The 25,370-nt window shown below is 53.6% G+C and overlaps 8 protein-coding genes across 8 annotated transcripts; 3 read left to right on the plus strand and 5 right to left on the minus strand.

Moving 5' to 3' along the window:
- Positions 1-267: 267 nt before the first annotated feature.
- BO70DRAFT_386776 (putative short-chain dehydrogenase/oxidoreductase) lies at positions 268-1,167 on the minus strand (the record flags this gene model as incomplete). The annotated part of the gene is made up of 2 exons (XM_025545848.1): positions 949-1,167; positions 268-879 (listed from the first exon to the last, which is right to left on the minus strand). The coding sequence occupies exons 1-2, from the start codon at positions 1,144-1,146 to the stop codon at positions 268-270; spliced, it is 810 nt and encodes a 269-aa protein (XP_025400418.1). The 5' UTR covers positions 1,147-1,167.
- A 2,759-nt stretch (positions 1,168-3,926) lies between these two features.
- On the plus strand, positions 3,927-5,885 carry BO70DRAFT_361433 (MFS general substrate transporter). Its single transcript, XM_025543044.1, has 3 exons — positions 3,927-4,568; positions 4,626-4,779; positions 4,839-5,885. The coding sequence occupies exons 1-3, from the start codon at positions 4,032-4,034 to the stop codon at positions 5,789-5,791; spliced, it is 1,644 nt and encodes a 547-aa protein (XP_025400419.1). The 5' UTR covers positions 3,927-4,031; the 3' UTR covers positions 5,792-5,885.
- Positions 5,886-6,754: 869 nt separating this feature from the next.
- BO70DRAFT_335252 (uncharacterized protein) lies at positions 6,755-9,418 on the plus strand (the record flags this gene model as incomplete). Its single annotated transcript, XM_025541050.1, has 1 exon — positions 6,755-9,418. The coding sequence occupies one exon, from the start codon at positions 6,755-6,757 to the stop codon at positions 9,416-9,418; it is 2,664 nt and encodes an 887-aa protein (XP_025400420.1).
- Positions 9,419-10,075: 657 nt separating this feature from the next.
- On the plus strand, positions 10,076-11,155 carry BO70DRAFT_361434 (alpha/beta fold hydrolase). Its single transcript, XM_025543045.1, has one exon. It carries the CDS (start codon positions 10,125-10,127, stop codon positions 11,094-11,096), a length of 972 nt encoding a protein of 323 aa, XP_025400421.1. The 5' UTR covers positions 10,076-10,124; the 3' UTR covers positions 11,097-11,155.
- BO70DRAFT_424462 (uncharacterized protein) lies at positions 10,973-13,366 on the minus strand (the record flags this gene model as incomplete). Its single annotated transcript, XM_025547624.1, has 5 exons — positions 10,973-11,267; positions 11,327-11,557; positions 11,610-11,639; positions 11,776-12,047; positions 13,345-13,366. The coding sequence occupies 5 exons, from the start codon at positions 13,364-13,366 to the stop codon at positions 11,106-11,108; spliced, it is 717 nt and encodes a 238-aa protein (XP_025400422.1). The 3' UTR covers positions 10,973-11,105.
- Positions 13,367-13,371: 5 nt separating this feature from the next.
- On the minus strand, positions 13,372-13,854 carry BO70DRAFT_269904 (uncharacterized protein; the record flags this gene model as incomplete). The annotated part of the gene is made up of 1 exon (XM_025538959.1): positions 13,372-13,854. A coding segment is annotated over one exon (483 nt), but the record flags the coding sequence as incomplete, so codon positions are not given.
- A 2,616-nt stretch (positions 13,855-16,470) lies between these two features.
- Positions 16,471-17,119, minus strand: BO70DRAFT_395752 (uncharacterized protein; the record flags this gene model as incomplete). The annotated part of the gene is made up of 3 exons (XM_025546563.1): positions 16,471-16,637; positions 16,832-16,989; positions 17,013-17,119. 3 exons carry the CDS (start codon positions 17,117-17,119, stop codon positions 16,471-16,473), a joined length of 432 nt encoding a protein of 143 aa, XP_025400424.1.
- A 1,585-nt stretch (positions 17,120-18,704) lies between these two features.
- Positions 18,705-25,072, minus strand: sidE (nonribosomal peptide synthase SidE; the record flags this gene model as incomplete). The annotated part of the gene is made up of 2 exons (XM_025541051.1): positions 18,705-24,457; positions 24,508-25,072. The coding sequence occupies 2 exons, from the start codon at positions 25,070-25,072 to the stop codon at positions 18,705-18,707; spliced, it is 6,318 nt and encodes a 2,105-aa protein (XP_025400425.1).
- Between the last annotated feature and the right edge of the window lie 298 nt (positions 25,073-25,370).

Genomic DNA, 25,370 nt, shown 5'->3' on the forward strand with positions numbered 1-25,370 from the left:
CATCTCACACGTATACCCTAGCCACAGAGCTGTCGACACTAGCCGCACGATACCAGCCACACTTGGATGCAATCATCTCTACAAAGCGGAGGAGAAGAGTGTGTAGGTTGATCAAACGGATACAAAAACGTGGCCCTTGGATCTTGTGACCTTATTCACAACGCCACTCACAGCGGACCAAACTTTCCCACGACTCCAAGTCTATTGGATCAACTAATATTTAAAAGTATAAAACTATCTACATTACATGCTCTTCCCTCATTCCAATCACCGCAGGAACTGCTTAATAACAACATCCAGCTGCGCCGTCATATCCGCATACAACTCCTGACGCTTGGGCTCAAACGCATCAAAGATCTCCTTAGCCGATCCAACCGCAATCTGCTCCTCGCCTTGCTGCAGCTGCGCCCACACGCCACTCACAAACTCGTCCAGCGGCATGCCAATCAAGTGTCCGTCCTTCAGGTCGGGCTGGTGCTTGGTGTCGTGCAGCTCCGTCTGCACCGCGGGCGGGAACACCTCGATCACCTTGACGTTTCCGGGTCCCGCGCTGACCTGCGTGCGCAGCGCCAGGATGAAGTGGTGCAGCGCCGACTTGGAGGCGCCGTAGTTGGGGCACCGCATCATCGGGACCAGCGCCATCTGCGACGTCGTGAATAGAATCGCTGTCTGCTTGTTTGTCTGCGCTTGCAGGTGCGGCAGGAAGGCTTTGCTCAGGTAGACTGGGGCCGTGTAGTTGGTTACCAGTTCCTGGTTGAAGATGGATAGGTCGACGGTTGAGGGCTGCGCGAAGTCGAATGGTCGCTGGATGCCAGAGTTGACGAAGATGAAGTCGATTTGCGGGTTTTCGGCGAGCACTTCGGATGCGAATTGGGGGATCTGGGGTTGTTCGTTAGCTCGGAGTTGGGGAGTTTGGGTTGTCGTGAGATGGGGAACGAGGGAGTTTACCTTTTCCAGGTTGGTCACGTCGAACACCTTCGTCTTGACCTTGTCGGGTCCGTACTGGGCGGCAAACTCGGACAGGTTTGCCTCACGCCGGCCGGTGAGCACAACAGGGATGTTGTTCTGCACGAGGGTGGCTGCCAAGGCCCGGCCAATGCCGGAGGTGGCGCCAATGATGAGGGCCTGAGAGTAGTTGAAAGGCATGTTGGGTATAGAAGAATGAAGTATGAAGATACTGGGTTGGAGAGATATGAGAAGGTTGATGATGAGAGTCAGAACGCCCGGCCAGCAGGTCTTATTTTATGTCCGGAGACGTGGCTATGCTTGTCTCAGTCGTCATCTGAATAACAAACTGAACAATCCGCTCAGGAAACTTCTCGGACCCTGAAGAATCAGACTATGTCTATTGTCTACAACGCTTACAACGTCCCTTCAAGGCTTAGTCTCCGTCAGGGTTTACGGCACCGGCAGAGCCCAAACCCAAACTCTAACTAACGGTGAAAATCCGGATCGCTCCGGGGCGACGCTGAATGGCTCGCGTCCGCCATACAGCGGATACTAGTCCTGATCGGGTGCCCACCCTCCGCCAAGACCGCTTCGATTCTTCTCCAGCGGACACTAATCCCTTTCCGGCAACCTGGTCGATCAGACGCTCTGGCCAGCCTTTGCTCCGATGCCATACAAGGTGCACCTGTTCCTGCATCTTTGCAGCCGGATGATTCTCTGTCAGATGCATTATTCAGCGGCATCTCCTTCTCGAAGATGCGATCACCCCACTGCGGGCAAAACAGGGTCTTCCGGAACCGGCTTAGCCTCCGCCCGGTGGAACCTGGGGTGGAATCTAAGCTGTTTTGGATATATGGCTGCCAGCCCTCTTTGTGATCTGCTGCTGCTGTTGAGCATCTTCGAGGGGTTTCTTAAAGCATTGAGAGCTCTCGAAATCAGCATCATCCTACACTTCCATCCGGGATTTCACTGTGCTTACGATTTCAAACCACCTCTCTACTTCTGCGGGCCGGGAATCTACAATAGGAGTTGAAATTTCGTAGCTATTCACTCGTTGTTAGATTGTTAGATTGGTATACCTCTTGGGGGATTTTCAAACTGAACCACTAGTGACTGTTGCAAGGGCCAGCCAGATATAGATATTCAGCACATTCCCCCACCAATCATAACCACGATAATGGAAATGACCCGGCATAACCCCCTCTTACCTAATCAGTCCACCTGGACACTGCCTTCGGAGTAAGGCACAAACACAACAGGCAGGCAGACAACTCTGCCTGAGAAACCTGGCAGTTTTTATTAGCAGCAGCTGCGAAACCCGAAGGAAGGGTTTGGATACTCCCCGATTATCTACGCCCTTTTTATAGCCAGAGGGATTACCATATGCAGCGCTATTCCCCATGGAACTACATAGTGCGTAGCAAATGTCCCCCTGACACAAAGTGGTGAAAGATATGGAGAAAGAATTAGGGAACAAGGGGGTATGATCTCATAGTGGAAAAGATGCAGCGTGCCAAAACGCTACTCCGGATATCAGCGGGCCTCCGGGCTTTTACCGATCCATTCGGAGTACGAGCTACTCTGCCCTATCATATCGTGTAGGATGTTGTGAACTTGTGTACTATAGTACATGCAAAAGTAGTAGGCCCTGCAAAGTACAAAGTATGTCGGATCTCACCGACAGGCCGTCCTGTCGGGTCGGTGGGCTATCTGCTTTTACCGGTGTCGTCTACCAGGTGGACATGCACAGTACATGTTGCATGTGAGGTGTACGGCAGTGGATTTGGGTGGTATTTAGTCTTGAGAATTTACAATTAGATTGAAAGGATTGAGTATATGCATCATGACATCCTTTCATGTCATCTCTTAGAATGCATATTAAAAGGACAGAATATACGGTAATCTGTCCTAGAGCCACCAGCATAGCGGTCGATTAATTAACCGATGCCGATGCCGATGCCTGGAAAACATTCATCATCTAGCAACGGGCCGCAATAATCCACAGAATACAGGTATAGTAGTTCCTTAATACTACCACCGAGTAAGCACTGACATCGTCATCATGCAGGATGGTACCTGAAAAAAGTTTAACCACACGAGTCGGACCCGTCACGTCATTGCCCCCAGAAAATCCCAAAAATTAGGGTCTCGTGGGCTGTAGACTAACTAGTGAGAGGTGCAGCTTCCACGGGTGTGCATGTCTGTACCGACCTTACTGGATGACAGCGTGGTGCCGAGAAGAACCAAATCTTGTGTCAGCAGGCAAACAGATTATTATGTGGGAGAAAAGCTTAAGTCCAGTCCGGGATGATATCATACGGCCCGTGCTTGAGACTGTACTTTATTCCGTGTTCGGCGACAGGAGAAGGGAGCCGAGAACGGCTCGACAACGTCACTCCCGGTCCGATCTGCCCCGGGATCCCGGGTCTTAGGATCCCCGCAATATAGGTGGCTAATGGGCCTGACCCCGGATGGGGAGGGGGGGGGGGAACCTCCGTGGAATCCGGTCAGGAACAGGACCTGGAGTCCGGGGGTGTGATTATAATCAAGAAAATGGCGAGGTTTGGTGGAGAGGGAGGGGAGGGAGAGACGGAGAGAGGGAGAGAGGGAGAGAGGGAGAGAGGGAGCAGAGCCCTCCGTCAGATGGGGGTGGCAAGGGCAACTGGCAAGGGTGGAGATCGGGTGGAGATTAAGTGGAGATCAAGTGGTGGATCACCCAGCACATTCCTGCGCTGTCCATTGGCTGCAGGCAGGTGGAGCCCGGCGATCCCACGCTGATTGTCCAAATCCGGTTTTGGGGTGAACTATGACAACACCATCCATGATCCATGCCCACGGGGCATCGTTGGCGGGGTCGCTGCATCCAGGCACCCAGGAACATTTTTCCTCGAGGGATAGATATATCTATGGAAGGGCCACGTTCAGATCTGGATCTCTTTCCTTGATCTCTTTTTCCTGTTCACGGCCCTCCCTCTCCCTCACCGAAGTTCGCCGTCTCTCATCCCCATTCTTGTACCCGTTCGATTTTTATTCCAACCTCATCCCCCCACCCCCCCAAAAAAACTTAGATGGTGGATGATACCATGACCGACGTCGAGAAAGCCGAAAGACGCCCTTCCGGTAGTCTCTCGTTGTCCAGCAGTGGCTCCGACAGCCAGGATAGCGGCGCATCCTCCCCTCCCAGTTTCAATGGCCTGCAAACCCGCCCGACCGCCATTAAAAGGCCCTCTGCTGTCGGCTCTGTCCGACCGGATGGCAAGCGCGAGCTGAAGGAGGGCGATTGCTATGAGATCCTGGCCTACTGCTGGCCGCGCTGGAAGAAATGGGCGTATCTCGCCGCCGTCGCCTGCGTGCAGGTCTCCATGAATTTCAACACCTCCGTCTTCCCCAATGCCGTCAAGCCGCTGTCGAAGGCCTTCAACATAGGCGAGCAGGAAGCCCGCACCGGCCAGATGATCTACCTGGTGACTTACTCCATCGGGTGCGAGTTATGGGCCCCCTGGAGTGAGGAATTCGGCCGTTGGCCCATTCTCCAGCTCTCCATGTTTCTCATCAACATCTGGCAATTCCCGGCTGCCTGGGCCCCGAACTGGGGCACGATCGTTGTCGCTCGTGGATTGGTCCGTTGATCCCCCCCCCCCTGGCTTCAAAATAATCATCCCACTGACCTCATCCAGGGTGGAATCTCAACCGCTGGCGGTAGTGTCACCCTCGGTCTGATTGCCGACCTGTACGAGGCAGATACGCAACAGTTCCCCCTCGCCTTCATTGTCCTGTCCTCCTGCATTGGAACCAGCATTGGCGGAGTCATCGGTGGACCCATTGAGCGCTGTACGTCCTCCCCCTCTCATACCCCTTACATCCAAAGCCGATCCTAATAAACCCCGCAGACCTATCATGGCAGTGGTTCTTCTGGATCCAGCTCATCTTTGGCGCCACCGTCCAAGCCATCATATTTTTCATGCCCGAGAGCCGCTCCACCATCATCATGGATCGGGAAGCCAAACGCCGCCGCAAGTCCGGCGAGGACCCGAACATCTACGGCCCCAACGAGCTCAAGAGCCCGCGCGTCTCCCTCAAAGAAGCTGGAAAGATCTGGATCCGTCCCTTCTACATGTTCCTCCGCGAACCCATCGTCCTTTGTCTCTCACTCCTCTCCGGTTTCTCCGACTCCCTCATCTTCACCTTCCTCGAGTCCTTCTCAATTGTCTATGAAGAGGGCTGGGGCTTCGGTGTCTTGGGCCAGGCCTGGGCGGTTATCCCCATCAACGTCGGTTACATCATCGCGTACTTCTCCTACTTCCCGTGGTTCTGGCGTGACGAGAAAATCCGCCAGACCCAAGGTGAGGATGCCCTCCCTCCCGAGCGGAGACTCAAGTGGCTGTTGTTTTTGGCGCTGGCCGAACCGATCGGGCTGTTTGGCTTTGCGTGGACGTCGCTGGGCCAGGCATACGGTGTGCCGTGGATTGCGTCCATGATCTTCTCCGCCATTGTCGGCATCGCTAATTACGCCATCTACCTCTCGTCCGTGGATTATATGGTCGCCGCGTACGGTGTCTACTCCGCCTCAGCCACAGGTGGTAATGCCTTCTCGCGTGATCTGTTGGCGGGTATTGCCGCCATGTACACGACCCCGATGTATACCAACATCGGGAGTAAGTGGCATGTCGAGTATGCCACTACCATCCTGGCGTGTCTGTCTTGCTTGGTGGTCTTGCCCATCTATATCTTCTATTGGAAGGGCCCGCAGATCCGTGAGCGCAGTAAGTTCGCCCAGAGTCTGGCGGTTGACAACAAGGCCAATAATGGTCGGAGAGTCAGTCGTACGGATTCGGCACCGTGAACGGTGGGGGTTGATCCTCTGTTTGCATCAGCGTGTTGTTCAACTTGCATATAACGCTTGCCATGCACTTTACCCTGTATATACGAAGATTTATGCCTAGATTACGATATAGAATTTTCACGATTATGCTGGCGGTTGACTATTGGTGATGTTAGTGTAGCAATGCCTGTTTGTTGAATAAACTTACTATAGAGACGGCTGTTCATTCAACTCGTATATGGAATTCCCACTGTTCAGTGTGGGCTTGGTTGTGCTTCAAATGCTAAAGGCTTATGCCCCTTGAGTGCTCCTGCTGAGTCCAGACTTACTCGGCCATCTTGTTCGACTGCAAACAGCACCATAACCCCTCGACGTAGTGCATGCAAAATGTCCTGACCTGAGACCATCAACCTCCGGCACAGATCGGATTGACTCGATAGTCATCCATCAATTTCCATCACAACCATGCCATGCAAGGGGTGTCGAACAAGCCACTCAGATATGACCAGATACCTAGGTAGCTTTGGAAATCCTGGATATTCTGGCCCCGTGCTCCTCTCTATATCAGCATGTGTTATTGAATTCGTACTTTACTCCGTACCACGAGTGGGTATGGGCTATACTAGCGGCCAGTAGCTAATATCGGCGGTGTGACAGCTGACAAGCCTTTCTTCATGCATACTAGCGGGGCCGCCATCACTTAGTCCAATCCAATCCAGATTCTCATATGACTCAGGAAATACGAGTTTCTAGAATCGTCCTTCATAATGAGACCCGCAGAATCGGAATGCTCGTAATTGCGGCTCGGCGAGGCTGCACAACAGGCAGTGGCAGGCGCAGCAGGGCGCAGCGCATCCGAGACGGCACATCCATATAAGTAGGAATGCCAACCGGTAAATCTATTGTCTAAAGACAATTAGTCAAAATTCTTCTTGAAGGAGAACTCATATCTGGATTACTTTTCAGAAACCTCACATTTTCAACATGGCGCCCACAGTGTCCGCCTTGTCACAGACTCTCCAGTCTCTGACGCTCAGCAAAATCCGGGAGCTTGAGAAGCGACGCAAGAGTTATGACATGCGGAAGGTAGCCATCCTAGAGGCGGCTGATGCTTCTCAGGATCCTTGGCAGCGACTCCAGTACCTTCTTAAAGGTACTTTGGAGCTATACCCGGCAGCAGCTACCGACTCGACAGTGGTCAACATTGAGCGCTGGATTCACCAGTCGACCTACGACTCTTCCATTGCACCGAAAATTCTGGCGGAATTCGAGACGGAGCTTCGGACAAAACTCGACGTTCAATCTCGGAAGCTTGCCCTCGCGGACCTGTACTCTCGGTTGCTGACAGAGTGGGTCGACCCTCCTAGTGGTAGACAGGAAGGCTCAAGCACGCCAGTGGAGGATGACTACATGGTTGTCGATGAGCGACAAAAGCAGCGCTTGCAGCAACTATGCGATCAGTTCGATGAGTCCGTCTTCCAGCCTTTGGAGACAGATGAAGCGCAGATTCGCACATTCCTTGATGGCTTATTCCCGGATGATGAGAGTAAAAAGGCTCTACAGGAGCTCCGGAAAGAGATCGAAAGCAAGGCTTCATCGCTGTGGTGTGAGAAAGAGCCATTCAGTGCGGACTCTGTGGCAGACTGTATACATGGACTCTTGAACCAAGACCTCCTCAGTGAGGAGAAGCGGGTCATCATGAAGTCATTTCTGAAGACCCCGGTGGCGTTGACAGAGATCGCCGATGTGTTGAATATGAGATACGGTGACATCGAAGGCTGGGATTGGAATGCTGGGATAGAAGGCATTCCCGTGATTCCCCGACAACAAGCGAATGGCAAATATCGCATTTGGATGGACGATGACCTGCTCCAGCTTATCTTCGTGCAATATATTGGAACACGGCTTTGTAATCTGTTGAAAGCTTCGTTGACGCAATTCATCAGATCGGAATCTGTGTGGAGCTGGGCCTGCGGGCCTCAGATGACGGAGCGCGATCGCCTTCGAAACGAGTACTATACAACTGGTAGTGATGAAAATTCCACTGCTGAGCGACTGCGGAAAGAGGAGTATCTGGACACATATTTTTTGTCGCAGCTTCCAAAGTCCGAGACTACATTAGGCGAGGACGGCAACTCGTATGACGAGGGTGCAGATGATGAGGGACATCCGATGATAGACGAACAAAAGAACTTTCGACAGCTCCTGCTCCGTAAGATCGCCACAGAGGCCCTCCTGCATCGACACATGCATGGGGCAGCGGTGGTGATCCAATCCGATATGAAGTGGTATGCCACCTGCCTCCCCCATGGAACCATTATTGCCGTCATGAAATACGTCGGGTTTCCACCGGAGTGGATCGGCTTCTATCATCGCTATCTGGCAGCACCTCTCAACATGGACGACTCTTGCGAGGGACGGGAGCCCATTGGACCTCGCATCCGAAAACGGGGAATTCCGTTCTCTCACGCCTCAGAAAAGCTGTTGGGAGAGATGATCCTTTTCTTCATGGATTTGACAGTGAATCGCGCGACGGGAATGCTCCTGTACCGTCTGCATGATGATCTATGGCTCTGCGGTGAGCCATCCAAGTGTGTGCGAGCGTGGGACGTGATGCACCAGTACGCCCGGGTGACAGGGTTGGAGTTTAACCACAGCAAGACCGGATCTGCCTATCTAGCCGGGTCCAGAGACCCTCACATCGCGGCCGAATTACCCAAGGGTTCAGTTACGTTCGGTTTCCTCAAGCTCGACGCGGACACAGAGACATGGGTGATCGATGAAGAGCCGGTCGAGGCGCATGTCCAGCAGCTCAGGCAGCAGTTAGAGCGCTGCGACAGCGTCATTTCTTGGGTCCGTACCTGGAACAGCTGCATCGGGCGGTTCTTCAAGAACACATTTGGCCAGCCGGCGTATTGCTTTGGGGAGCCCCATGTGCATGCCATCCTGACCACGTACAAGAATATTCAGCGCACGATCTTTGGAAACCCAGAAACGGGCGGCATCAGCATTCAACATCACCTGCGTGCCATGATAACGTCACGCTTTGGCGAAATCGACATCCCCGATGCTTTCTTTTTCTTCCCCGAGCAACTGGGGGGTCTCGGCCTGCGGAATCCGGTCATATCCGTGTGCTTGGTGGAAAGGACCATGAGCGGCCCGCCCTTCAAGAAAATCCAGGAGTTCTTCGAGCAAGAAAGAACGTTGTATGATTCCGCAAAGAAGGCATTCGACATTCTCAGCGACAAGCAGCGGCGTCAGCGGCGGGAGGGCTACGCTGCCGATGACGAGCTGGAACAGCCTTTGATCAATGCCAATGAAGCGAATACGTTCATGTCGTTTGCAGAATTCACCCGATTCCGTGAATCCCGAAGCCCCGAGTTTAGTAAATTGTACACAGCGCTGATGCAACTCCCATTATCCAAGGGTATTCGCCGGACGAGGCAGGTTGATGATGCCCTGCGTCATGCTCTAAATCAGCAGCAAATCCGTGGGTTAAGCGGAGAGGAGCGGTGGAGCTTGGAGTTATATGTGGGGGAGGTGGTGAGGACGCTTGGGGGTGTCAACCTGGTGGACCAAAAGTTCCTACCTGTGGGGGTCTTGGGGATGGTGAAGGAGAAGCCCGTCAAGTGGCAGATGGTGCTCTGAGGACTCTCCCTGACTACATTGACATTCAACCAGTAATCCGAAGCCTTCAGGAAGACAACCGGGTGGCTGTAGTACACGCAGAAAAAAGTGATAAACTTAATGAATTTGAAGACTCCCACAAAGCAACGACATAGTATTGAATGAATTCTCTGGAGAGAAAAGCGAGATGATAGCCTCTGGTTTATATCTAGGTAGAATCTGGGTGTTTGCTAGAAGCAGGATGAAGGAATGGGCAGTAAGCGGAGAGAGGAAGAGGGAAGAGGGAAGAGGAAGAGGAGCGAAGGAGATCGATCACATGACAGAGTGCCCCCCCTGTCTAAGTACGGAGTACCTACCTAGTAGTCGAGTTCCAACTTTCAAGTCTTCTCACACATCTTCTCTTCTTTGCCTTCCACTCCAAGACTCTTGAATCACGACCATCAGCCAGATGGTTCACGATTGTTAGTAATCTGTACCAGCACAGCCACCTGTTACTAATCCATGTGTTTCAATGTTGGCAGCTGCCGTCGTCCCGTGTGTTGATCGCCGGATCGCCGGATCGCCGCCGGAGTCCGTGGGCCCGCCACCATCAATAGTAATAATCGGCTTCAGCGCATAATTTAAAATAGCTACTTACGCTCCGTCCCGCCCTGCCCCTCCATTCTATTTTTACACAACATAATAATTATCGAGTTTTGCCGAGCGGATCTCCCCTTCGCCAGCCACCATGGATGTCGATGATGGTACTGGTACCATCATCCATCGTGTTCTCTCCCCCACCACCCACCTCTCCTACCTCACCAACCTCGTCATCGACCCGCATCTCTGCTTGACCCGCACCCACGCGCCGATCACGCAGCTCGCCCTGATGATCCACGGCTGGGGCTGTCAGGCTATCCACTACGCGCCCCTGATCACCTACCTCACGGCACAGGATGCCTCGTTCGATCAAGGGTCTCTCTACGTCGCGGTCGATCTACCGGGCCATGGCCAGTCGCCGGGGTCAGCTCTCCCAGAGCCAGACAAAGGGGGGGTCGTGGAGCTGGTCCTGCGGCTGGGGGATGAGGTTTTGGGGTTATTGGGTTTACGATACGACCAGGTGCAGGTGATGGTATATGGGCATAGTATGGGGACGCGGACCGCGCTGGAGGTATGTGCGATATTGACGGATCGGATTTCACGCCTGGTGCTGCTAGATGGGTCGTGGGCGGGGGATGCGACGCCGGAGGATTTGGACCTGGGGGAAGTAAGCGAACGGGCGGCCATGTATCGGGGGGCAGTTCAAGAACGCCTGCATCTCTATTTTGGGCCACGGACGTCAACAGAGTTTGAGCGTGAGACACGCGAGGGATTTGGAAGCCTGGATTATGAGTATGCCCTGCGGATGGGATACTGGTACAATCTGTTCGATGCTGGGGCTGCGGAGGTGCTGGACGATCTCAATTCGAGGAATCGCGACCTGGTCGCCGCGGGAAGAGATCCAACACATGTACTAGTGGTCCAGAGTCAGGAATCACAGAGCCCAGGAGGGAGGCACAGCATCAAGAAAGGAGAGACAACGGAGTATATGAGATTCCTACGGACTCATATCGCCAGGGAGTGGTTGCAGGAATGGGTCGTAGAGGAGGCCAGTCACTATCCGCACGTCGATGACATCGGAGAAGTTGGACCGGTGATCCACGCTTTTACCCGCAATTGAATCTCCAATTCAAGGGAGTCTACAGGCGCCATGGCGGTAATTGTAGTCGAATGCAGACAAAATCCCCATCAGATGAATCGCTGTGCCGAGAACCACTGTGAGATGGAAGATCTGGTGCGATGATCCGAATAGATCAAATTTGCCCAGCCAAAGCGATTCAGGGATCTGCGTCTATGCTCAATCATCAGCATTCCTCGGGAAGGTCGCCTACTAAAACTCTTAACACTGACGGTATAGAGAAAAGCACCCAGGATCAGAAGGAGTCCCTCGCCGAGATAGTACAGCATCCCAGACCGCTCCACCATCTGCGGGAAGCCAAAAAGAACCGTCCCGTGGATCAGAGGCGCAAAACCCGACAGACCAGTGGCGACAAACGCACAGGTTCGGAGTGTACGCCAGCGACGACCTTGGAACCTGGGGTTGAGCTGAACGGACGCCGTGAGGCAACTCAGGGTGGCTATCTGAAAGAGGGTCCGGTACTTCCATCTGCTATGGGGAGATGGCAATGGGTACCATGGTCCAATAGGTCCGTTTCAGGGCTGACTCGCAGTAGAAGCCCATGTAAATCCCTGATACGAAGTCGGCCAAAGTCAGGACCACGATCCCGATCAGATCTAGCCGTAGGGATCGATCGCAGACGCGATGGGAGTGGTTGATCAGGGTGTGGTATGTGGTACACCGCGGACATGCCCAAGGTGAAGACCGCCGTCAGCAGGAAGCAGGTAAACACGGCATGATCGCTCCCGGTCGCGTCGGGGTATCTGGCCCGGAGGTAGTGATGGGACGAGCCCCCTGCCAGCAGGAAGAGGATTGCGGGGGCTAAATGGGAATAAATGTTGAAGGTTTCATTGCGCAGATATCGCCAGCTAGCCAAGCAGGCGCGAGTCGAGTGTGAGACAGGGCGATAGCCATGGTGGATGAACGGATTGTCCTGGTACCAGTCGGGGGGATCTGGTGGTAGGCGAGCAAGGAATGGGTCGGGCCCGCGGCGTCCGGGCTTCGTTTCCGGCATCGCGGCGAAGGGTCCGTTCTAGATGCGCCGTCGCCGTCGTTGTTGCTGTTCGGTTTCTTGGGGCGTTCTTCGATCCTAGACATATCAGTAGTAGCTCCAGGCTCGGAATTACCGGGACGGGATCGGGAGGGCATTAATATTTCTGGCCGAATCCTCCTTCTGGCTTCTTCACACCCGGAACTGCAGCCAAGGAGGGGGCTTGCAGGTGAGATGCAGGATGCAACACAGTAGACAGGTACTAGCACTGGCGGCGATAGGAGGCCTCCGGTGGCCTATCACCGTCGATCCACAGACTGCACGAACAAACCGGTCGTTACACCGCTTCAGATGATCGGGATCGGCCTCTGCGACGTGTAACTAGACAGATGGCGGGTACGGTGGAGGGTGGACATGACTGGAAGTTGAGGGATTAATCGGCGGTGATTATTGCAACCCAGGAAAAACTGGGCGAGTGCGACCGCACCTGCCCTATGGACTATCTACTAGCCTACTGCTAGTGCTGAGCTAGTCGCTATGGAACTCGTACTCCGCGGACCCCTCCAACGTTTTCCTCCCCCACTGCAAGCCCTCGAGAAACCAACCCAGCTTCATTTATGCAATTGAAGGCAAGTCATTTTTCTTTTATTTTTTTTTTTTCTTTAAAAAAAAAAAGGAAACTGAGAAAAAAGAATATTGGTGGAAGCTGTATAGTAATCTATTCCCAACGTACCATGACGCGGGTGAAGAAGTATCTAATCTAAGAGCTCTAACCACAGTGGTATCTCTAGAATTGCGAAACCAAGAACGCTAAATAACCCAGACACAAGGAAATACAGAAAGTGAAAAAAAAGAGGGGCACGCAAGAGCTTTCAATCACATGATCGAAGCTTGCTTTTCAAGAGGATGATAGGATGATTTGATGAGGAGATGATAGAGGAAGGAGGTGATAGTGGAATGCATCCACTGTGGCGACAGGTCAAGGCTCTCGACCGGATGAGAGCACGCTAGTCTCGGGGGACTGGCGGAAGACGAGACCTGCTGGAGGGGCGCCAGCGTAGCCGGGCTCACGGACGGGTTCCGTGAGAGTAGGCGCGGGTATACCCTAGGCCGAGATGAAGGGCCAGTGGTAGGGTGGGTTGGTTGTTGGTGACATGGTGGTCACAGTCGAGGGGAAGTGGCATAGAAGTGAGAACCGAGATAGACGAGGATGCTGTTGCTGCGGCTGCAGGTAACAGACCGACCGGCTAAATGACTGACGGATGGAGGATCCTGACGACATCAGGCGACGACGGCGATGCGGGACTGAGCCAAGTGCGCGTCGTTGCGACGCGGGAAGATCTTCTCCAAGCACTTGCGGCCCTTGTCGAGCAGACTGGTCTTCTCACTGGATCTCGGGGAAGTGACATTCACCCGAGGGGCAGCAGCGGCCTTGGAGCTGCTGCGGGATGCCCGGCGAGGAGGGGGAGGCGGGATGATCTCGTCATCGCAGCACTCCTCGTCGTCCTCGTCGTCCATGTCCATGCCCATGGAGCGGATGTGGACGCGGATGTCCCGCTTGACGAGGGCCATGGATTTGGCGTGAATGCGAGCATGGCCGAGGCAGCGGCGGAGGTCGGGTTGCTTGACACTGCTTTCCTGATCGAGTTTCTCGCCGGCGAGCAGGCTGAGGCGGAGGTGCAGCGAGGTCTTCCCTAGCGGGGAGGTTCTTCGGGGATACGGTGTAGGAGCGGTGGATTTGGCGAAACGGGGGTAGGAGGTCTGGGACATCGTACGGCTCGGTGTGTGTTGCATTCCCTCTTCTGCGATTGGAGACGATGGAGGCAGAATTGCAGAGTCCCGCACCCAAAATGGGAGAGGGGGGAGGGCGAGGAGCGAAGAGAAGCTGAGTGGTTTGCTTTGCTTTGGATGGCTTGGTTGTGTGGGATGGAGGGGGATAACGGGGCTGGCGAGGAAGGTCTATATACTCGGGGGGGGGGGGAGGAGCCAAGCCGATGGTGGAGAGGCGTTGATAGTTCGACCAGAACGACAGTCTGATAGCTGGTCATGGGACAAGCAGAACTTTGTTTGACGAACGCTCTAGAACCCGGGCCTGGAAAGCCAAATCGACATCGCGGTGGATCCGCGGGTGGAGACCGACTGTTCCAGCCCTGATTTCAGGCCGACAACCCGTCCAACACAGCCCAATCGCGGGTCCCTCCTGAAGAACCTGCCTGCCTCCGAGCCGCCGGTTCCTGGGAGTCAGACCGTGAGACCGTGAGACCGTCAGACTCGAGACGCTGTCCCGGATTTCTAGTTCCAGCCCAGCATGCAGGCGCTGAGGCCAATAATTGACAGTCCGGCTCGGTCCATCCAGAGTCGAGAATCTCCCCTCCGAGGTTCTGACCTCCCCTGCACCAACACCAAGGGTACTATCAGGCACAGGCACAGGAACATGACACTCTGTCCGGCGTGGTGCCTAGCCCGTATGCGGTGCCTGGGTGGTATCTATCTCGCAATCAGCTGAATAATAACTTGCCGCAAACAAGCGATAAAAAAAAAGACTAAGGTTCGAGAAGCCTGTGGGTGTCCGTGCATCCGCACGTGGAACTGATAAGCTCGTCGGCTCGAGTGATGCTTTCTTTGAGGCTGGTGGTTTCAAAGTTCTATTCTTGGGGGGTGGTGGTGGTGGGGGGGAACTCGTACTGCTAGTCTGCTACTAGTTAATTGACTCGTAAGTGCGCCATCAACCCATGTAACCGTTGGATGTGTGCACTATACGCATACTACCCCCCCCCCCCCCCCCCACCATAGCTTTTTTTTTTTTTTCAGAAATAGAGGGAGAAGAAAATAAAAGTGGTCCGGGGGTGAGTCAATGTCACATCTAGACTCTTTGTCCGAATGGATTCCATGACGTGCTCCAACTCTGGTACATAATCGAGTACGTACTGTGGTACGGGAGAGGCGTGGCAATTGACAATCATCGACTTGTGTGTGTGTGTGTGTCTGTCAAGACTGGCTGGCTGGCTGACTGGCTGTCCGGCGGTATCCGCAGATCACCTCACATCAAACCAAGGTGGCAAATAATCATAATCATAATAACAATCATGTGTCTTATCTTGCGTGCGACCACACTAACGTAGGCGGTGATCCTCCCGACCGACCAGTCTGCTAGTCTTGCTCATCCGCGAGGGTCCCGACCGACCGACCTCCCCTGCCATTAACACTTTCTCCGATGCCTAAAGAACCCCCTCCCCGTCGGCAGAGCTATCGCCGATCTTCTTCGTTGCTTCTGCGCCTCTTGCATCTGCACATGCACGGTGTGACAAACTGGATACGTGCCTATCTCCTTTGGGCACCCTCGATCACTTGTGATCGCGATTTGCGCCGCCAATGGCGTTGCAAATTCCCCTCCTGATAGCCTGATAGAGGGGTTGACGCTGTCATCGACCCCCACCAGAGCTTTCTCAGCGGTCATACTAACTAACTAGCTAGATAGTAGTACTTAGTATGGACTCCCAGGATGCATGCACCTGATACTTCCGCGACAAGCGGCCATAGCTTCAAGTTGGGCAGTGACGTCCTCCCTCCCCCTTCCCCCCTCCCCGGGAGCTCTAGCAAATTTTTCCACGGCAGTTTCAGGTTGACACCCGATATTAAATCATCTCCGATGCCCGTCCATCCGGCTTGATCATTGATATCCCCGAGGGGTCGCGCCGTTGGATGTGTTTGTCTGTCGGTCCGTCCAGACAGACTGCAATTGCTGTCCATGCGCCTGCGTCGCACGCAAAATGGGAGGGAACAACAACATCGGGTCGGAGCCAGACCAGGCCGGAAACTGCAATTGTTGTCCAGGAGGGGTCGAATAGTCCCGTCGCTTTCCAAGGTTCTTAGCAGTTAGTTGGTTAGTTCGCCCTTCTTTCTTCTTTCCCTTTTCCCTCTTTGTTCGATTTTTGTGTTTTCTGCAATTCCCCCCTCCGGACTAGGGAGAAGATCTAGCCGAGCCCACAAATCTCTCCCAATAATTGCCATGGATCCCCCATGTGCTGGTCCGGCGTTGAGGTGTCTATCGTCCCTATTTTCCAGGTTCTTATCATCGCATCCCGGTCGGACTCATACATGTCATATCCTACTCGCTGCCACATGCATACGGTGTAGAGGCCGGTCCAGCAGATCCCCATCACACGGCTACGCGCCTGATGAAGTTTCATGGATCGCCTAGAATCTCCCTGTAATACCCTTGATCCTTCGCATTCGGCCCCCCTTTAATGGGACCAGTCATGCCCACGTGCTTGGGCCAACTACTTTGACGAAGCCCCCTCCCTATCACTCCCTGGCAAGCCACAAAAAAAAAAGAAAAAAGAAAAAACCCGGGCGGCAAGATAGGACGTCACACGAATGGAAGAATTACACGACCGGCATATCCAGTGCCACAATGGATATGATGTAAGGCCGATTCAGGTCGTTCAGCGCAGAGCCATCCAGACCCTGGTGGAGATACATTTGCGGGTTCCAAACTTGCACTTGCAGACCCTGGCCAGCGGCATGGTCGATACCCATCCACATCCCAACCTCTAACTCAACCGCAGTTCCGGGTCAGATTCTGGCCTCCCGGGCGGGGGGGTGAAAGGAGTAGTTCGGGTGGATCACTCTTCGCCGATCAATGTCTCGGTGTGAGGCACTGAGCATGCTCCTTGGCCCCTGGTCGAGCAGAGGTCAAACAGCGTATATCGCCGGGAATTCCCCTATCTTCTTAAAGGTGCCGAACGCCGGGGTATATCCAGCGATAGCATCGGCGTTCTGTTGGAGTCCAGATTGGGAATCAGGATGTAAATGTCCATATCATGCAGCTCGTTGCAAGGAATGTACATGATGGTCTTTGGGGTCTCCATCAAGCGGATCGGTTTCTTGCATACTGGGTCATTACTACCTCGTGAGTCATGGCTTACCTCTGTCTTCCACGGGGACACTCCTCTTGTAGCACCACGTCATCGGAGAGGTACAGGTTTTGGTAGTCGGTGCGGGGCAGCGGAAAGTCGTCCCCGACAATATCCATGACGGTGTCCTACTCCCTGAATTGCGAGGCTGTCATGCGGACCCATGAGATCTGTTCCCGGGTCATTGTCCTCGTCCTTCAGATACCCATCACCAAAGTCTGACGCTCATTCGGTCGTTCTAGATACGTCCGGATCTCGTACAAATCATGCAAGCCTGTGAAGCGCAGCCAGCCATACATGGATGGCACCAATTGCACGCAGTGGGGTAGAGTATGTCCCGGTTATATAGGCGAGGACCTTTATCTTCGTCATACCCGGTCATTTATCCTCCCAATGCTCCTTCGACAGGGAAGAGCAACGATACATCTCATCAAAGTCCTCTTGCCCATGATTTGCCTGGACCGTATGATCTGAGATTAATTGAAAAAAAGTTCTCTGCGTGGATTTCCAGAGGAACTGTTCTCGGAAGGGATCCCCGCAGGCTGCAACCGGCCAATGGATCGCGAACAGTTGCCCGCGAGACCGATATTCCCATTGGCCTCGATCATATCATATCTATGTTCGCCTTTCTTGTGTCCTGACGATGATTGCTGATCCATCAGAGCCACTCACGCCCCCAAATCCTCATTAATCACTGCGTAGTTCCAGGAGCGAGTTCAGCCGGATCGGGACAGAAAATGGATGGCGGTAGATATCGGTACAGCCATCGCGGGCCTTGACGCCAACGTCATATTGTGCGAGGATATCACAAGACACCGATCGCGAGCTATTGAAGGGGGGGGAAGGATGGTTGATCGGTCGATAACCAAATCCGGTGGGGAAAGTCACTGCTGGGCAGGCAAGTGTCAGTATCGGGCATCAACCGTGAATATAAACTTATAAACGTACGAATATGGGGGGGGAATGTAGAATTAGTTGCGTAGAGACAGGAAGTTGACATGACAGAGTGTCCCGGTCGCTGTTTATATGCGTGTCACGAGGTCTGTCTGTACGGTAAGTCGCGCGATCGGAATGGCTCGGGATCGGCGGATGGTACGGGTGGAGCCGGCAGGAACCGCGCCTTCCCCTTACAGTTGGTTAGTTCCGTTCGGATTCTTCCCCCTTCCCCCTTCCCACCCTCTTTCGCTCTCCCACTTACTGTCAGTTAGTTAGTGTCTGGCCCCAGATAATATTCGAGAAATGAATCAGTGCCACACAACTGCGTCGTCTGTCGCCAATGCAGATCCCCTGTGGTCTTTGCATTGCAGCAAACCAGGCGCGTACATCGTACATTTACGAGAGAAGTGCTTCACAAGAGTCAACTCACTATGTCAGTGACTGGCCTGGTCAGATACTCTTATGATGATGACTCTGTCCTAGTGTTTGAGACAATAAAATGAGGTTTGGGTCGAGTTCTAACTACTGCAATAGTCTTATAACCACATGTTCAATCCATTCGACAAAATAGCTCGTGTTCACAAAAAGGAAACATTCACAGAGAATCAAGACAAAAGCACGTGACAATAAGAGAAAGGAAATCGGGATAGTGATTGATCTTTACGCTCGAGACCAGCTGGGCAGGTAAGGGTCAACTGAAAAAAAAGTGAAGGGGGGGGGGGGGGTTACAGGGTGACAGAAAGAGGTGGAAGAGGATAAATCGAGCGGTTACAGACGGAGAATGTCATCGATGCGCGCATCCGACTTCTCCACCACCGTCGAAAGCATGCGCTCAACAACCCGAGCCTCCTCCTTTACTTCCTCACTCGTCCACACCGACTGGTCGTACGCGAACTTCAACTTGTACGCGTTAGGATCGGCAGTTTTGATCACCTCGAACACCACAGCATAGGGTTGAGGCATGGTCACCGCGGACTTGGCCATAATCACCCAGCGTTGGTACTGCTCTGGGGCACCGGCGGGCTCGAAGGGCTGGAAGAGAAAGAGAGCGCGGTTGGCAGACTCCTCCCGGCTGATACCACAGGCTCGACAGATATCCTCCACGCCCACCGTGTTGTTCTCCGTGTATTGCCAGAACTCATCTTGGGTGCGCAGAAGGAAGTCCTGTACGGAGTCCTGCGCATCGACCCGCGACCGCATGGGCAGGAAGTTTGCGCACGTTCCATTGATGCCGTTGGGATCGGGCAGATCCACGTTGCGTCCGGTGTAGAGGTAGTCGAAGGACACGTCCTGCTGCTTGCTGCGGAAGGCCAGCCAGAGCTGGAAGATGGCCTGGAACATGATTGAGACTGTGACACCCCGGCTTCGGCTGAAGCTGTCAAAGTCCAGATTTATCATGTGCACCACTGACGCATCGATGCGTGACTGAATCTGGACATTGTTGCTCGGATACGAGAAATGGATGGGTCTCTTGTCTGGTTGCGTCCAAAAGTCCAAGGTCGGGCGCTTCTGGTTGATCTGCCAGATATGGAAGGCGAATTCCTTGAACGACGTGAACGGCTGCAGTGCTTCCTGTCGCTGGTATGCCTGGAAGTGAGCGTCAAAGACTCGCAGTAACGTGCCGTCATATAGACCGTGATCTAGCTTGGTAACCACCTCGTGGGTCCCGTCGCCATGGCGAAGGATGGCATAGCGAATGAATGGCTTGCCAAATCCGAATTTGTCCTCCCAGGCAGCATCAATAATTTCCTTGCGTTCATCCGCATTGGCAACATCGAAGAATTCCACAGTGGGCGTAGAATCGCGAAGTACAACTCCGTACCAGGTTTCCTGGAATCTGGTGAACGTGGTTCGCAGGATTTCATTCGTCTGGGTCAGCTGCTTGACTAGGTCAACCCACTGAGTCACTTGCTCGGTGTTCTTCCCGAGGGCTCGAACGGCCATCAAGCGCCAGAATGTCTCTGGTCGGGCTCCCTGAGTAAGGAACTCGGCCTGTCCGGGGGGGCATGGGTAGATATACTCGTACTGCTCCTGCTGAAGGCCGTGTGAGGTGATGGTACTGATCAACTCTGTCGATGGAGAGAAAACGACGGCCTGCGACGCCTTCTCATCTTCCGATTCTTGCTGAAGCTGCTCCGCCATCGACCCAAGCAAGGGGTATCGGAGCACATCTCGCACGGTGGCATTCAGATGTCTCCGTCGCAGCCAGCTGACCAGGTTAATCGCAGATATTGAATCACCACCCAGGCTGAGGAAGTTGGCTTCTAGTCCAAACTGATCATCGGGTAGCTGAAGCACCTCGATCCAACCTTGTTGGAGGGATCTTTGTGTCTCAGAAACTAGTGGAATAATTTCTTCTGACTCTGACAACCCAACTTTGTCAAAGGAGAACTGCGAAAGCTCCGCCTGGCTCATCGACTGCACCCGTGCTTTGAGCTGCTTCCGATCGGCCTTTCCAGATGGCAATCTGGGCAAGAACGGCAGGGGTAGAATGAACTTGGGGACCATGTAATGAGCAAGTCCGCTGAGGTTGGACTTGAGCCTTTGTGCATCATCCGCAAATCGGTCCAGGGGGAGAACACGGAGGTCCTCGTCGATTGGCTCAAAGACCACAGATGCGACCAGGTGTGCCGTGGTGTTGTGCTTCCATACGGTGAGAATGCAGTCTGTGACGTCCCCTGTTCGCAGGAATGCTTGTTCAATCTCTCCCAGCTCGATCCGATGGCCGTTAACCTTCACCTGGTCGTCTTTGCGACCCAGGCATTCGATATCCCCTCCGGGAAGGTATCGAGCCAGATCACCACTGCGATACAACCGGCGGCCACCACCGATATCGCTATCAATGAAGGCCCCAGCCGTTAATTCGGGCTTCTTAAAGTAGCCTTGTGATAGCTGAGGACCCCAGAAGCACAGCTCTCCCACTGCACCATAGGGAACCGGCCGAACTCCGTCAGCTTCTAGGATGACTGCACCCACGGACGCGAGAGGTTTCCCAATGTTGCCACCGGTTGTTTGGGTATCCACCTCCTTCATTGTCACGAGAACTGAAGCTTCTGTTGGCCCGTAGCCGTTGCGCAGAGTTAGCCTCGACGCCCAGGTAGTCACCACGTCTCGCGTCAATTGTTCGCCACCAACTGTCATGGATTCCAACCCGGGAACGTCCTCGGGGCTCAGTAGCCGGGCCACTGTGGGGGTCAAGAAGACATGGTTAACGCCCATATCATTGATTGCACCCGCAAGGTCACCGAGAAGCTGCTCTGATGGCGCTATGCAAAGGGTTCCACCGCTGTGTAGAGTGACGAAAAAGTCGTACAGAGACACATCAAATACATAGTTGGAGAATTGCAAAGCCCTGAATGGCTTGCCTTGCTTGCCCTCAAACTCAATGATGGATCGCATAGCAGCAGCACATGCCCCATGGCTGATTGTCACTCCCTTAGGCTGGCCGGTACTCCCTGAGGTGTACAGGATATAGGCGAGGTTATCAGGAGATACATTCACTAGCTGCTTATCTGTCGAGTATGCACAGAGTCGGGCTTGGTCGACCAAAACACTGGGGATATCCTCGCCGGCAAAGTAGGAGGCGTGCTCGCTCTCGGTCAAAATGACCTTAGCGCCGACATCACGGGCAATGAAACCATTTCTGTCGAGAGGATTCTCGGGACTCAACGGCACATAGGCAGCGCCAATTTTGAAGAGGGCCAGAATGGTGATAATCATGATTGGGGACTTTTCGAGGAGGAGAGGAACAATGTCTCCGGGTGTGACACCACGCTCAGAGAGGAAATTGGCCATCCGGTCAGCCCTTTTATTCAGTTCTGCATAGCTCAGGAACTGTTTGTTCTGGAAGTTGATCGCAGTTCGTGATGGATACTGGTGCGCAATCGCTTCGAACTGCCCATGCAGGGTCGCCTCATCGGGCTGGTTATCATTCCATTGTAGCAGAAAATCCAGTTCTGTGCTGTCGATCAGGTTTAGTGAGCGAACACTGAGTCGAGGATCATGAACAATGGTTTCAACAGCGTGACAGAATTGATTCAGGATGAATTCCAACCGGCGCGGTTCCATGGGAGAAGTGAGGCTAAGCTCGAAGCCTTCGTCCCCTTCTCCAATGTTCAGTGTTGTGTATTCCGTCCTCCAGGCCGACCGAGGTCCAAATATCTGGAACACCTCTCCGGTGAGCTCATTCTTCCCTTCTTCCCGAACAAGAATGTTCACCATGGTATCTAAGAACGTGGAGGGTTGATGGCCGGCTGCGGTGAACGCTCCTCGCATGCCATATTGGGAGTGTTTGATGATGCTCCACAGATTGACGTTTACTGAGCGGACCAGATCCAATAAGGATTGATCAGGGTTAACTAGCACTGCTTGGGGCACCATTGCTAGGGTTGGCCCATCAATGGCCTCAATTCCTGGGAGAGGTAGCTCTCGGCCGGAAATCGCTGTGGCCATGACAACTGACTTTGACGCCGTGTGCAGTGAGAGAACCAATGCCCAAGCGCCATAGAAAATAGCACTTGATGGGACTTGGAGTGCTGCTGCGACCGACTTCAGGTCCAAGGGCAAGGAACGAACGACTGTAAATGAATCGAGTTCGGGAGAATGGTTTAGAATCGTTGGACTGACCTCAGCCAGATGCTGTCTCCAGAATTGCTCTGATTTCCCCCGGTCTTGGTTATGTACGAGTCCAACAAATGATTTCCAGTGTGCACGATGGACGGAACGCTTGCCAGAGTACACACGTGCGACGTCATCAAACATAAAACCGTGGGACCAAAAATCGAAAAGTGCATGATGGACGGATACAACCAGAATCGATTTGTCGATCACCGCCACCCGCATGAATGGCTGGCCCAGAGTAACACCAGCCCTTTTATCGGCTTCCAAGTACTTGTCTAGAGAGATCGATAATTCGGTCCATGGCAGGTCGAAGTTGTTGCGGGTAACCTGTACAAACCCTTGGGTTGCCGAAACAAACGAAGATTGCAGGTTTTCGCTCCTCCAGAAAATGACCTGGAACGCAAGCTTGAGTCGTACAAGATCCAGGTGCCGGACGTCAAAGACTCTCTGGTAGAGATAGTCCGGGTTACCCTGTATTGTGCTGGCGAGAATTCCCTCCTGCAGGGCAGTAGTTGGAAACGCATCGGCCACGCCGCGATCTGCCAGCAAGTCCGTTTTCAGGCTCTCGTCCGACAGGAGAGAAAATGGTGCCAATGGACTCGGCTGACCCGCGTCCTTAGAACCTATGCGAGAGGCATCGGCCACTTCTTCCACCGTCTGCGACTGAAGCATGTCGGCCAGCTCGATGTGAATTCCCTGTCCTCGCAGCTCGCGATTCGCCTTGATTGCATCGATAGACGTGCCGCCCAACGAAACGAAAGAGTCAGTGGGAAGGATGAATGATGGGCTGAGATGGAGAACGTCGGCCCATACTTCCACAATCTCCAAGGCGACCTCACTAAAGACGTGCGCTTCCCCATCAACGCTACGACAGCGGCCCAATAGGTCGCTGACATCAGTCGACTCGGCCAAATTCCGAATGGCTTTGAAGTCGACCTTTCCATTTCGATTCACGGGAAATTCGTCACATTGAAGCCAGTAGCTGGGAACCATGTAGGGGGGGAATGATCGCTGGGCGTGACCACGGAGACTTTGCACCAGACTTTCCCAATCAGATTCAGGCGCTGGAATGACTGCAGCAACGAGTGATGACTTCTCGTTAATATAGGATCCGACGCAGGCAAGCGCAGCAACACCAGCTACCGTTGCCAGATTTTGTGCTACCTCTTGCGGCTCGACGCGCTGGCCGTGAATTTTGATCTGATGGTCAATCCGGCCAAGAATCTCAAAGCTGCCATCTGGAAGACGTACAGCCTGGTCCCCGGTGCGAAACAGGATATCCCGTCCGAGGAGATTCTTGACGAACGCGGCGTTTGTCTCTTTGATGCGTTGATAGTAGCCATTGGCAACCTGTGGACCAGAAAGACACAGCTCACCTGGTTCCCCCGCAGGCAGTTCTCTCCCTGTGCCAGGCTCCAAGATCACTGCTGATGTGGTGTCGGCTGGTCGACCAGGATTTCGAGGGTTGTCGCCCCTCTTCAATTGTCGGGAGAAGTTTAATTGGGCGCATTCGCTGAGACCATAAGAGACGCGGAGGTGAACCCGGTCCGCCCACAGATCAACCAGATTCTGCGACAGGGGCTCACCTACAGTGGTCACCTGCTGGAGAGAGTTGGAAACCTCCTCGGTAGACAACAATGCCAGTGCAGAGGGGGTGATCCCGAGTGCATCCACCTGAAGGTTCGACAGAACTTCCGGTAATGCAGTAGCCAGGCGGTCACGACGAGCCAGGCAGAGGCAAGCACCCTTAGCCAGCGTTGCAAGAATGGTTCTCTGGGCAGCTGAAAACACGGGATTGTAAAAGAGCAACCACCGCCTGCGGCCGTTGAGCTCAAATTGATCAATCCCGTGGGATGCGGCGCGATGACTTAACAGCACGCCTTTAGGTGTTCCAGTGGAGCCTAAAGAAATGTTAGGTGGGAATGTTGAAGGCGTTTCTGCCAATACTCACCAGAGGTATATATCAAGTATGCCAGATCTGATGGGTTAGTAGCGAGAGGGCTGGATGCGTTGGAAGTTCTAGTTTTGGAAAGAAGGTTCTCCACTGAGGTTGCTTGGTCAAACAGGGGACGATGTTTCTCATGGACCACAACGGTCCGGGCACCACAGTCAGCTGCAATCACACGGTTGCGTTCTGGGGATCCCTCCGGGTCAAGCACCAGGTATGCAGCGCCTGACACCATGATGGCCAGGAGGGTGGCCACGAACTCAACACTGAGATCCATACACACAGGCACAATCTGACCGGGTGCAAAGTTGCCTGTAGCCCTAATCTGCTCCACAAGCTGCCATAGTTGGGAATATGTGTATGGCTCCTCGTCTTCATAGTGGACGGCAACGGCCTCGGGCTCGGATTCGACTTGATACCGAATGAAGTCCGTGACAAGGCAAGGTGCCGATGGACGTTGTCGTATAGAGGTTCCTTTCACACCCACGACTTTCTCCTTGATGGTGATGGATTCTGATGCCATCACATCCGCACCGTCTATAATATCTCGGACGGCAATAGGAGCCATTTTGAATGCACAATAAAATAGGTAAAGGATACGTTCAACGACAGTATGAGAAGAGAAATCAGCAGTTGTGCCCTGAGAAGGAAAGTGTTGTTCCCAGACGGTTTATCTCAGATCTCATCGACGAGGACAGACGGCATATTTATACTTATGTCTGGACCTCCTACAAGGAGCCTGGCTTGGAGTTCCCCTTCTGTCGCAGTGGTCATCCGCCAACTTCTCATGGTGGTCAGAACACGATACCTTCGAGGCAATATCCGTATTCCGGTGGAAGAGGCTCATGCTCTGGGTTGTCACCCCG

Source organism: Aspergillus heteromorphus (assembly GCF_003184545.1).
Source record: "Aspergillus heteromorphus CBS 117.55 chromosome Unknown BO70scaffold_9, whole genome shotgun sequence".
Taxonomy (NCBI): Eukaryota; Fungi; Ascomycota; class Eurotiomycetes; order Eurotiales; family Aspergillaceae; genus Aspergillus; species Aspergillus heteromorphus.

Bases quoted from the DNA above. Each gene is read 5' to 3' on its own strand.
- BO70DRAFT_361434 (XM_025543045.1), top strand. From the start codon at position 10,125: ATGGATGTCGATGATGGTACTGGTACCATCATCCATCGTGTTCTCTCC.
- BO70DRAFT_361433 (XM_025543044.1), top strand. From the start codon at position 4,032: ATGACCGACGTCGAGAAAGCCGAAAGACGCCCTTCCGGTAGTCTCTCG. The intron at 4,569-4,625 runs GTCCGTTGATCC...GACCTCATCCAG, and splicing joins TCGTTGTCGCTCGTGGATTG to GGTGGAATCTCAACCGCTGG. The intron at 4,780-4,838 runs GTACGTCCTCCC...TAAACCCCGCAG, and splicing joins CGGTGGACCCATTGAGCGCT to ACCTATCATGGCAGTGGTTC.